Below are 12,497 nucleotides of genomic sequence, written 5' to 3'. Positions count from 1 at the left end.
ATACCACACTGTCCCATTGCGCGAGACACACGGCAAGTTTGCTCTTTGCTTCCACATGTCCAAACTTTTCTACATTCCCAGGCTGGCATTTTAGAAATGTGGAAAAAAAATGAACTACTCTCTAAGCACATCTTGAGTATGAAAAGAAGTCTTAAGACTGGTACTTAACTATTTCCACAGTCTGAGATTTAGTGAGGAAAATGATTTACCAGTGCAAAATGATTTCATTAATGATACTGGGGTCAGTGTGATGACTCAGCAGGTAAAGGCACTTGAAATCCCTGCAACCCACATGATGGAGAGAGCAAAATCACCCCTTAAATTGTCCCCTGACTTCCACCATATCCAAGTAGATTAAATGGAAAGTAGTTTGCTGATCTACACATGATGCTCTGGGTTTGGATGCTTCGGTTAAAAAAATATTAAAACAACATGTTTTGGTTAATCTTAATGCACATGTTGATACACACACACATACACGTAAACTATGATAAAAACCAACTAGCGTATAAAAATACTGACGTATGAACAGCATGTCTTACAGAGCCCACACTGCAATTGGCCTCTCTGTTCGGAGCAGTGTCATTTGGAGACATGGATGTGTCTGCTATGATTCCTGCTGAAGCCAAAAACATAAATCAATGCTCAAACTTAACCAATGAGTCAAGTGCCACGGTGACTCAGTGTTTAGTTACAACATGAAGTCACTATGGTGTACATGTGGCAAACACCAACCATGATAAATACACAAGAATAACCCAGAATGCATCAGTAACTTAAAATAAGTGGTCCACGAAAATCCTACCAGAAGATTACCATTATCTCAGATCTGGCAGTGAGCAACATTTGACACTAAAATAACAAAAGATGTCAATAAACTGGACTTGGATAAATTATAGACAGGGATAAACATTAACAGCAAATCATGAGATCTAGTGTCTAGATATCTTAAAATTTCATTTATTATTACTGTATATGCGTGTGTGTGTGTGTGCACGTGCGCGCGCGCGCGTGCGCTCATGTCATGGCTGAGTGCAAACAGGTCAGCGGACAACTGGGAGTGGGTGTTCTCCTGACATTACAGGTTCTGGGATGGAACTGAAAGTCACCTGGCTTAAGCAGCAAGCGCCCCTACCATTGGGCCAACTTTCGTACTCAAGAAACTTACAGTTCAACAACGAAACAACAAGAAACCCCGTACTACAAGCACACGAGAAGATACTCGGCAACAAATGTACTGGTGAAAGGCTTTTCTGTGGAACGTCTGGATAAACCTGCTCTATGCCCAGGTAACGAAAGCAGAACTTGTTAGCCAAACCCACGGACACATGTTGTATCTTCAACGGACAGCACTGAAGTTTATATTCAATGCCATTAAGCAACACACACGCATTCCAGCGTAACACAGTTCCCTGGAGTTTTGTATCTCCTGTGATTTAAAGGCTGAAGTTTCTTACTAGGCAATGGCCATGTTTAAACGTTCAACTCTGGGGCCAGGATCAGGCATATCTCAAGCGCTTTATTTCAGCAGCTCCTCTGTTGTTAATTAATATTAAGATATAGGAAAGAATAAAGGGCTTTCCTTACCTACACATGGCAGGGAGTAGCCGAGCTGAGCGTCATGGACAAACTGCCGATCGTTGAGTCTTGTCACACAGTACAGGTGGAAACAGTCCAAGCAGATCACGTGGCGATGGTTACACTGGAAGACCAGGACAGGGCTCCTGCAGAGACAAAGGAGAAGCTTCTGTGGGACCTCCACCGGGGAGAGAATCCTACACTAGGCTTGCTTCGCACATAGTCTGTGCCCAAACTGTGGCTGCCCAAGCTTGAACTCATCCCTTCTAAGGCGATACTTTAAGCACTGGAGACACTCCATGAGCTACAGAGAGAACTGGCTGTGCTAATTCATATTCCAGGTCAGTAAGTTTACCAATCAGTTGTTTAAGCCTGAGATTGAACACCATCTCTTGCTGGAAGCCTGCCCTGATTCCAAATTAACCTCCTCACTCACCACACTCACAAAGTAGATTATGCAGACACCTCTCGTACGTACTTTCACTGGCCCTTCCCTGACTACACACCCACCACACAGCATGGGGACCTCCATTCCTGCTTACCCACTCTGCCTCCCACGCGATGGACACTGCCTTTTCATTACAATGACGTTCCCACAGAAGCAGACTGTGTAAGCCTTTACATTGTCTCTTGCATCGAATCATAATGATATATAAAATCAGAACTTGCCAAAGTCGAAAGGAAAAGGACCATTGCACCAAAGGACCATTGCACCAAAGAACCATTGCACCAAAGGACCATTGCACCAAAGGACCATTGCACCAAAGAACCATTGCACCAAAGGACCATTGCACCAAAGGACCATTGCACCAAAGAAGCTACGCTTAACAGCCGGTGCTATTAAACCAGCGATCAGAAAAAGGGAGTTTAGAAGCAAGGGAACAGCCAACAGGAATTTTTCTTTTTCTATTCTAAGAATGCTGTCTGTTTGACAACCATCTTACGAAAACATTCAACTTCCCAAACTGTCCCAGTGAGATTAACAATAAGTCAATATATACAAATCCTAAAAATGCCGGGTTGCCTTATATTGTGGTTGGAATGAAAAATGCCCCCGAAGGTTCATGCATTTAACAGTTGGGCCCCAGCTGGTGGCACTGTCCGGGGAAGGTTACAGAACCTTTAGGAGGTGGAACCTTGCTAGAGGGAACTTGTCACTGTGTGTGGTCTATGAGGATACACAGCTTCGACTCACTTCATGCTCACATTCTTGCCCTTCCAGTGTGTAGACAAAAGTTTCCTGGTCCTGTTTCTGAACCACCCACGCCTTCCCCACTGTAACGGACTGGATCACCATGGACCCATTCACCAGAATGAACTCAGTGTGCGATGATGTCCTTGGCCCTGTTATTCTGTAACACCAACACAGAAGTAACTGCTGCAGTTATAAAGTTTATAGATAACTTTATAAGAAAATAAATCTCCCAGAAAGTCATATTACTTTGCTGGCAAAACGAGAAATGTATGCTTTGTGTGAACAGAGGTACAAATTGATTGTATTCCCAAGGCAGTTTCAACAGTGAGTTTCACTTGCAGTTACTTTAGATGAGCCTATTGCGTATGTAAAGACAGAATACAAACATGTTCGTTCACACCCAGCTCTTAGCAGTTATAAGATCTTTCTTTTTAAAAATGTACTTTTCACTAGAAAAAAAAAATCAAGGTTAAATATTAGCATTATAGCAGATAATTCCTTAACAACTACAAGGTTTAAATGGTCTTGTCATCTCACTTATTTCAAAGTGGCACCTAACACAGAAAGTAAAAAAGCACCCCCTGGTGTGTTAAAACCCACAGTCAGCCTACACGGCACATGACTCCCTAAATGCGTCTGAGCATCACTGTGAGCATCCTCCACTTGAACACACCACAGCCCCTTCCGGCTTAATCCCTGTGTCCTGGGCTGTGGTTCCTTCAGAGGACTGTGACATACAGTGCTCTCTTCCCTTTGACTTCACCGCCTGCACACATATGCATGCCACCAAGTGTGGCCTACATGGCAGCTACAATTCACCTTCACCTGCGAGGATAAGCAATGCCAACGACATTCTCAGCTAAGATGGCGGTGATGCCGCGGTAGACCAAGCCTTCGACTGCTGACTCACTATCACCACAAGTGCGTACTGGCGGGACTTGCAGACAGCAAGTCCACAGGGAAATCTTCAAACGCGACTCTAGCAAGCAAATAACAATCTGTAAAAGCAAACCAAGCCACCTACGCTCTGCCACCCTCCCGTCTCAGCACACGAGTTCTTCTTAAACATTTTTTTAAACTTTATTTTATGGATATGTGTGCGCCCGGAATGTATGTGTGCCACATGCCTGCGGGAGCCTGCGGACGTCAGAAGAAGGCAATGGGTCCCCGAGTACTGGAGTTAGAGGTGGTTTAGAGCTGGGAACCGGAACCGAACCCTGGTCCTTTACAGAGCAGTAGGTGCTCATAACTGGCTAGCCATCTCTCCAGCCCTCACACACATGGATTCTTTGCCTTCCCTGTAGAAAAGGAGGCTGAGGACGAGTTTGTTCAGGGTGCAGTTACTGTTTTTCCTTCAGAAGGCACTTAGTTCAAAGGCAAAGACGTCATCCACACAATCCACCGGACTTGTGCTGCTCTACTTTACTAATGACTTTGTGGTGTTTAAAACAGAGTACTGAGAGATGGAAAATGCATAGGAAGTCATTATATGGGACAAACTCCACAAAGATTATTCAGGGTCTCACACATTAAAGAAGGTTTTGGAGGCCCAATGTTGGGGCCTGAAAAGACACACTGTCTGAGGTAAAGAAGCACATGGGTGTCCCCATACCTCTGTAACCTCACAGAAGCAAGCAGGGCCTGGTGAATCTGAAGGAGGCGCATCCCCCTAGAGACACGGGAAGAGTCTGTGCAGAGCTACAGCTGTCCCGGGCCACTAATGCCCCTGGAGCTGAGGTACAGGTGGCTGAAGGAGAGATCTGCCACAGTGGTTGATCCTTAAGTGCCAAGAAGAGAACAAGCTACTGCCACGTGTGGGACACAGAGAAGCATCTGGAACCGTAAGCCCAATTATAAGTCTTCTTTTGTAAGTTGTCTCGGTCATGGTGTTTTATCACAGCCATGGGAAAGCCACTAAGGCACCAGTACTCGTGAAACTGGGTAGTGCTCGGCACGGCACTCATGAAACTCAAGGGAAAAGGAGGGCAGATGAATGGAGAGAAGACAGTGTAGACTTTGCACGGGGCTCTGGGAAGACCAGAGGATGCAACCCCTGCACAGCTGTTCTTGACCGTGGCACTCGCTCAAGGTTCCCCTGTGTTCCGAAGGTCTGTGTCTCCTTAGCTTCATACACTGAGTTGTTGTCGGGTGAGGCGCCATATTCGGGGGCAGGTTTTAAAGAAAATGCTAGGTCATGAGCGTAGAGCCCTCATGAATGGCATTAGTGGAGTCATGAAGGGGACCTCGGAGAGTTCCCTCGAGCTTTCCACCACGGAGGGGCAGAGAGGCACAGTGGAGGAAACAGCAACCATGTTCTCAACAGACACCAAGTCTTCTAGTACCTTCCTCTTGAACCTCATAGCCATACTTTCCTATTGCTCTTAAACTGCCTGGCTTCCGTTTTCTGATAACACAGTCCAAAGAGTCGAAGCCTGAAGTTTCTGAGCCTGTCGGGGCAGTTTCAATGAGTTTAACTTTGAGGAATGTTTGGAAGGAGGACTTCTTAGAGGTCATTTTCACAATCTGACCTGAATTTCTAAGGATCTGGACTGAGTAACAGGAATGCAAAGGTGGGTGTGAGTGACATTTTTTGAGAAGGACCTGCCTGCATTTACGTCTCATGGGTCTTCCGCGCCCTTTGACCAAATTATGTATAAATGTCACTAGATCGATCTAGGAATGATTTTACCCCAGTGAGCCAGGTTACAGAGCAGCTAATTAAAGGTTAAATAAAGTTCTCAATCTTACGTAAAAATAATCGCAGGCCCGTGATTCGACATTACTGAGGAGTTATGTGTAAGCAGTGATTCCCTGTTTTGTTAAAGGAATGGCATATAGGTCATTCTCTCATGCAATATTCAGTACAACCAAAGGAGATTCAGCCATTCCACGTGCTAGCCAAAGCAGGCTATGGTTGCCAGTTGTCACTCACTTGGAAATCCTGTTCTCTGGCATCTACAAAAAATGCCACCAGAATCTCTGTATATATCCAGTAATATGCAAACTTTAATCCCTCTACCATTGCCTCATCCCTTCTCCATTTCTTTACCTATCCCAGTCCCAGGGCTTTATTTATCTGGATAAATCACAGATTATGTTCCCAGATTCTCAATGAATGTGACGTCCACTGAAAAGCAACGTGCTGGAACCTTGAAGTGACACCATAATAAGGAGTAAGTGCAAAGTCTGAAGGATACACGCTCTTGTAAAGGGTGGCCTGGGAGGGACATGAACAATTTTAACACAGGCTCAACGGTAAGCAGTCAGTCTCCACCATGGTTTTCAAGGGTCCATTCCTAACTCTCGTTCTAGTTGAGTCCCCACTGAATGGGCTGTTTCCCGTAAAACAAGACAAATGAACGAAACAGCTTATGACTTCATGCTCTCATAAATATGGCTGGCTGCTGCTTGCTCTACCCTTCCATTTCAGGTTTGGAGGAAAGCAAATGTCCTTGGCGGTGGGGACACTCTACAGCCCAATGGAGCATCCATGTGACAAGCACCAGGACCTCTTGGCAACAGCCACCAATGATTGACTTCCAACTGAAGGCAAGCCCAGAGGTGGCTCTGTCCCTGGCTAGCATCTTGACTATTACTTTATATGCTACCCAGGACAGGAATCATCTGGCCGAGTCTTCTCAAATCCCCGACCCTTGGAAAAGCTAGATTCACTGTTTTCTTCAGCCATTAAGTTGTGGTGTGACTCTTTTTTAATGCAGCAATATCTGAGTAATATCAACTCAATGCTCAATATGTCTTAGAAGAATGTATGAGGCATGAAATGGCATTGGACAGAGTGTCAGACTTTGAAGTCAAGGGCAGGAATACGGAGGACAGGGAAAGATAATGGTGCTCAATTCTCCATCTGCGCTACGCATATACAGCTATGTACGTAAGTATATATGCCCATATGTACTGTAGGAAATATACAGCGTAATCACCGGAAAAGCACAGTAAGTTAGGGTAAAAACTTAAAAATGTAAGCATGAAGTCCTTAGGGAAATAAAAGTAAACACACTTTCCTCACTTGTGGGAGAGAGTCTTTCAATTTTGCTGACCCTTGACCCTTGAAAATCCACGTGTTGTTTCTATGGTAGATTCAGTGTGGGCCGCAGTCACACAGATGTTATGCCACAGTTAGCCATCTCTCGGCAAACTCTAAGTTCATGGAGAACCCCTGGGAATTCATTAAAGAATGCGATTAGATAAAAAATAATAATAATAATAATTAGAGGAGGAAGAGCGATGGGCCCAAATAACTGGATTTATCCTCTTAGCTGCCGCTTTAAGTCTCCTGTAGGTAGAGTTGGCTCAAAAACAACAAACAACTGAGATATCAGAAATCTAATGCAGCTTAGCTACTTTTCTGGATTCAGCATATCTACCAACTGCCTAAACGCACCGCTGACAAAGAAATCTGTCACATGGTGCCCGTGCACTGGAAAGCCGGGCTGCCATGTTGGTGTGCCAGGGGTTCATTACTTGAGTTAGCCAAGTGAGCAGCCACCATCGCTGGAGGGTCCCTTGATCCAAGACACTAATTGATAAACTCGACTTTCAGAAATTACAATAATCTTCAACAGCTGAATGACCTTCAAAATTCCTTCCAGCAGCCAAGTTAAAGAGCCCAGAGAAGGTTCCTTTGCACATTAGTCTGTTTGGAACCAGAATCTCACTAAGGCCTCAGTGGACCGGGAAAGCTCATTAACTATCCCTTCCTGTTTCCGCTTGCTTCTTGATCTTATTCTGACTGGACTACCTGGTCCAGATACACACACACACACACACACACACACACACACACACACACAGACACACACACACACACACACACACACACACACACACTTTGAGCTGACTTGAGGAACCTAAGGTTTAAGCTCCTTATGTCCATGTTGCCATCCGTCCACTCTGCCAATCCTGTAGGATAGCCACTACATGCCAAGTACTGCTGACACTGGTCCATAAAATGCGAACAGCGATGGCCTGTCCCCTCAGTGAGCCATGATCTTCAAGGGCAGAAGACACATAAGCAATTGTCTCATGTTGTGGAAAATTTCACCAAAGGGATGTGTTTGGAGACTAATGGCCTATCTTGGGGGTTGACAGGTGTCCTGAGACAGTGCAAGTCTCTGTGCAATTGGAATACACATAAAAAAGACACAGAACAACAAACTTTCATATAAAGTATGGTGGGAAAATAGCACACAAAGGGATGGTATAAAGAAGTTAGGAATGACTAAGGCACTATAACCTTTCTATCAATGACTCAGTCATATTTTCCTTTCTGTGTGTGACAAACACCCAAGCTAAGCTTACAAAGAAGAAAAGTTTATTTGGCGTCACATTTGTTGAGGTTTAATTCATGGCTGAACGGCGGCGTGGTGTGTTGTGTTTGGCTTTGGGTAACACAATACACCACGGTGGTAACCCTGTGGCAGGATAGGGGGGAGGGAAAGCTCCCGACATCCCCATGAGGAACACATTTCCAGTTTTCCAACTTCCTCTCACTAGCCGCCCCGCCCCCTTAACACCACCTCCAAGCTGAGCAGCCCCCTGCCTCAGAGCGCCTTTTCACCTGAAATCTTTCCTCCGTGATTCTATTTCCCATCGGTGGCACTGAAGGTTATGGAGTTCAAGGGCATTTCCAGCCTCACTTTGTTCTGGAGTTCTGGACGCCCTCTCCACTGTCTGCGGCGCTGTGGACTCCCGCGTTGTTAATGTGTGGTTTTCCTCCCAGACAGCAGCTTCCCTTTATATACCCGGTGACATTTCCTCCTGGCTACCCAGGGGCTGATTTAAAATTCTCCCATCAAATTAAGTACACCGCCACTGATGTGCTAACGTGCTCTGTGTGTTATCTTGAAGAGAAAGGGGATAAGTTCAAGTAGTGAGTGACCATCCTTTCTATTTCAGACATTCTCCCCCCACCCCCGTCCCTGGATGTTTATTTGATGAATTTGAGGGTGCCCACAAAATGGGAACTGTGAAACAGCTAGCTGATGAGAGATGCAAGGAGACAAAAGCAGAGTGATGCTTTCCCTGGGTGGGCGAATCCGGGCTTAAAGGGACTATATGCTCAGCAACAGCCAGAATCCCTGCAGTTCTGGGGCTGCGGCCTGCATCAGCACCCAGCCAGGTCTCTACTCCCTCAGCTGGCCCTAATCCAATCAGCACAGCACTCATGCCCCAAATCCAAGCCACACACCTCAGCCTCCCAATGCAGTCCACATAGCTCAGCGCTCACCCAGGCCAGTCAGCACAGCTTTGCTGCTCAGTGGCCCTAGGCAAGCTTACTCGGGCCCAGCTCCCCTCCCCCCGGCTCCGCCCCTTCCCGTCGTCTTTTAATCTGTGCACATCTCTCCATTCCTTCTCCATTCACTCATCCTCTTTCCACTGGGCCCAATCCTATGCATTTTGGCGCCACCTCCAGACCCTATGTGTGAGATCTCTCCTCTCTTCAGTTTTGGAAAAATCTCAGTGTTAGCGGAAGCCCAGTCTTTTCTAGAAGCTTGGTCCACCGTCCCTCCCCCACACCCTCTCCTCTCTGCCCACTCCGTGAGCCAGCATCAGTGTCCGGCCTGAACTGTCACACGTGGATTGTAAAGACACCGAGAGCTTGCTCTCGTGGGAACACAGGGAGCAGAGACCACTGTTGCTCTCAGGGAGGTCGGTCTGGTGCCGGGAGAAATAACCGGAGGCAACTCAGCCCAGGGTGACTGAGGCAGGAGGATGTCCCTAAAGGAAGAGACATAAGCTACAGCCTCACAGGCAAGAATACACGAACCCAACTGAAACACTAGAGGCAAATATACGGAAATGCTTAATATAGAATAAAATACATGGTCATGCCAATTGTTGCTGTACTAGCAAGGTACTGAATTCCCTACATTAAAGATGAGGCTGAAGAGCTGGGGAGATGTTTCTGTTTCTAAAGAGCTTTTCCTGCAAGTGTGAGAACCTGCGTTCAATACCCAGACCACCCCTCTACCCCCCCCCCAAAAAAAAAGGTGGGCATGGTGGAACTCATTTGTAATTCCAGTTCTAGGTAGGTAGAGACAGGTAGATCCCAACCCTCCTCCCTGGGTGGGGGTGAGGGGTGTGGGGTGGGTGGTGGTCGGTGGCCAGCCAGTCTGGCTTGCCTGAACAGTTCTAAGCCAAGGAGGGACCCTGATTCAAAAGCCTTAGATTGATGGCATCTCAGGAATGACAGCCCAGGTGGTTCTCAGGACTCCACATGGAAACACGGACATGTACAGCTGCACATACAAGAGTACTTGTATGCATGTGACAGTGTACACGTGTGCATATACAAAATATACACACACACAAACACACCTACAGAGATGCACACACCCACACCCCCCCCACACACAGACAAACACATCTACACATGGCTTCCATGGCTTCTGTGAATCAGACCCATGGGTCTGTATTTTAGGCTTGCATCATACCTCCAGAGTGGTTGGATTGATGATATCAGGAGCCACTGTCAATAAACAGTCATTACAGAATAAAAATATGAAAACATGGGCATGGAAGGAATTATGGATTATTAATTTCCCTCAGATGGTTTTAATCTTGGAAGATATTTACTTGACGTTAGCATATTTCATATATTTACAAAGATAAAGCACAGGCTGAACTCAAACGTGAAGCTATTTGCTTTTGAAGCATTAGATTATAAACTGTACAATATGGCAGTGATATTAGAAACAATAAAAGTTTTTCTTTTATAAAATCTAATGTAAAGCATAGTATTTAGCCCTGTTTAATATTTATGGTGACATAGTTCATTAATAACACAGGATGTATGCTTCCTGTGTCTTTTTGTACAACCACAAAGACACTGGTAAATAATTGCGACTAATAGGCAGGCCATAATGAAATAATTGTTGTGTGAAGTGATGAACTCCCTTAAGTGAGTATCATAGTGTTTTCTGTGATGGCAGGTCTTGGCTGTCAGCTTGATTGGGCCGAGGAGCTGCTAGAACACTGGCAGGGGCGTGGCTCTGAGGGCTTTTACAGACAGTATTGATTAGAGGAGATGACCCATCCTGAGTATTGATGACACCATCTCACATGTGGGCCCTGGGGAGAATAAAAGGAAAAGCCAGCCAGCCTGGTATCCCTGTTGCCTGATTTCTGGTCACCATGATATGAGATTCTCTCCTCTGCCTCACCCTGCCCTCCATGAAGACCTGAACCTTAGAAAGTAAACATCTCCCCAAATCTGTCTTGTTCGGGTTTTTTTGTTTTGTTTTTGCCACAGAGGAGGAGGAGTCTAACACAACTTCCTACTTTGTGTTTGAAATAATTATTTCAAGGGTTTTAAAATAGTATATGTGTGCATACCCACCTTCTTCATGGCTGTACTCCCAGAAAATATTCTATGGAGACAGTGAATATACACAGCTTTAAGGAGCTGAGGCTAGATTTAACATAAAGTCGTTTCTGGAGCATACCATTTGCATAGAACCTTTGTGTGGCACAGCGATTTAGCTGTTGGAGGTGCTGCCTGTAATACATACTAACTCATGCATATAACTTGTCTTTGTTTTTTTGTCCTCTGTGAAGAACTGCTAGAAGCAGATAATGCCCAGATCTACTGCAAAAGCATTCCACTAAATTGAGAAAGAGATGAAGACAGATCTTGTTTAGATAAGAACCCCACTGAGAAATCAATTGTTCTAGTGTTTCCCCAGACCTCAAGACAGGAAAAATTAATGTGCTCAGAACCAGTCCAGTGGCTGTGGATGTTAGGAGCTCTTTAACACAGAAAATTATTATAGCCGCAGTGGTTTAGAAAGATGGGTCTCTGTCTGCCAGCTCTCAAGAACCCCGCACAGATGATCTCATATTGCTCTCGAATTCATCCTTTTAAAAAGCAAATGGATTCTGATGGGATGCCTGCTCTTTCATCCTTCTCCCAAGGCGGCATGAAGAGCCAGGGCCTGAGCAGTGAGTAGAGGAATCTAGAGAGAAGAAATCCTCAAGAGACTGGAGACCCTACAGCCCACTTGGGTAACAGAAATGTCTCAAAGGGCGGAGACGACATCTCTAAGGTACCAAGGAGTAAACATCAAAGTGCCAATGCCACTCAAGAACTGTGGAGCATTATAACGTTATTTTTCTTTTCAAGTTCCAGTTTTCCGTTTCTGTTTTGTTGTACTTACAGCTAGAAAAGCAATAAATGGCTCCCTTACAGACAAAACCAACTGAATTCAGTATACATAACAACAGAAGGCCGAAGACACGTGGGATGCAAAAATCCGAGGGTCTGCCCACATATGAGCAGTCAAGAGGGAGCGCTTTACAATGAATTCTGGGGAGGGTGCTTGAGCTGCCAAGAACCCTGTTCTATAAAACAGGAGACATGACAGGCACAGTGCGGGAATGCCACTCTCCGGGGAGCTTTTGGATATGAAGACTTCCATGGCTTGAATTCAGAAGATCACACATCATCTTTACTCGAAACCTATGGAACCAATGTTCTGCCTGCACCACACTCACAGGGTAACTAATTTTTATGATCCCAGCTTGTCGTAGATGGGATGCACACATTACTCCCTAGGATGACTCATAAATGGCTTAAACATTTTTCAATCAGTAAAACCGAATCACTGTTTATTTCTTCTAGTGGTATTGGATATGGAACCCAGTTTTGCACACACTAAGCATTTTAGTCCTGGACTCCACCTCAGTGCCGAATTCAATTTCAAAG

General features: G+C 45.4%; 1 protein-coding gene across 1 annotated transcript in view; it reads right to left on the bottom strand.

The window, feature by feature from the left end:
- The window catches only part of Prkn (parkin RBR E3 ubiquitin protein ligase), a 959,805-nt gene that overhangs the window by 332,860 nt on the left and 614,448 nt on the right, over positions 1 to 12,497 (bottom strand). Inside the window, exon 7 of the mRNA XM_051206078.1 lies at positions 1,588 to 1,724. Coding sequence (XP_051062035.1) covers positions 1,588 to 1,724 — 137 coding nt within the window. The remainder of the gene's footprint in view (positions 1 to 1,587; positions 1,725 to 12,497) is intronic.

This window comes from Phodopus roborovskii, unplaced genomic scaffold, assembly GCF_943737965.1.
Source record: "Phodopus roborovskii unplaced genomic scaffold, PHOROB, whole genome shotgun sequence".
Lineage (NCBI taxonomy): Eukaryota > Metazoa > Chordata > Mammalia > Rodentia > Cricetidae > Phodopus > Phodopus roborovskii.
This window is presented reverse-complemented; position numbering and strand designations above follow the sequence as displayed.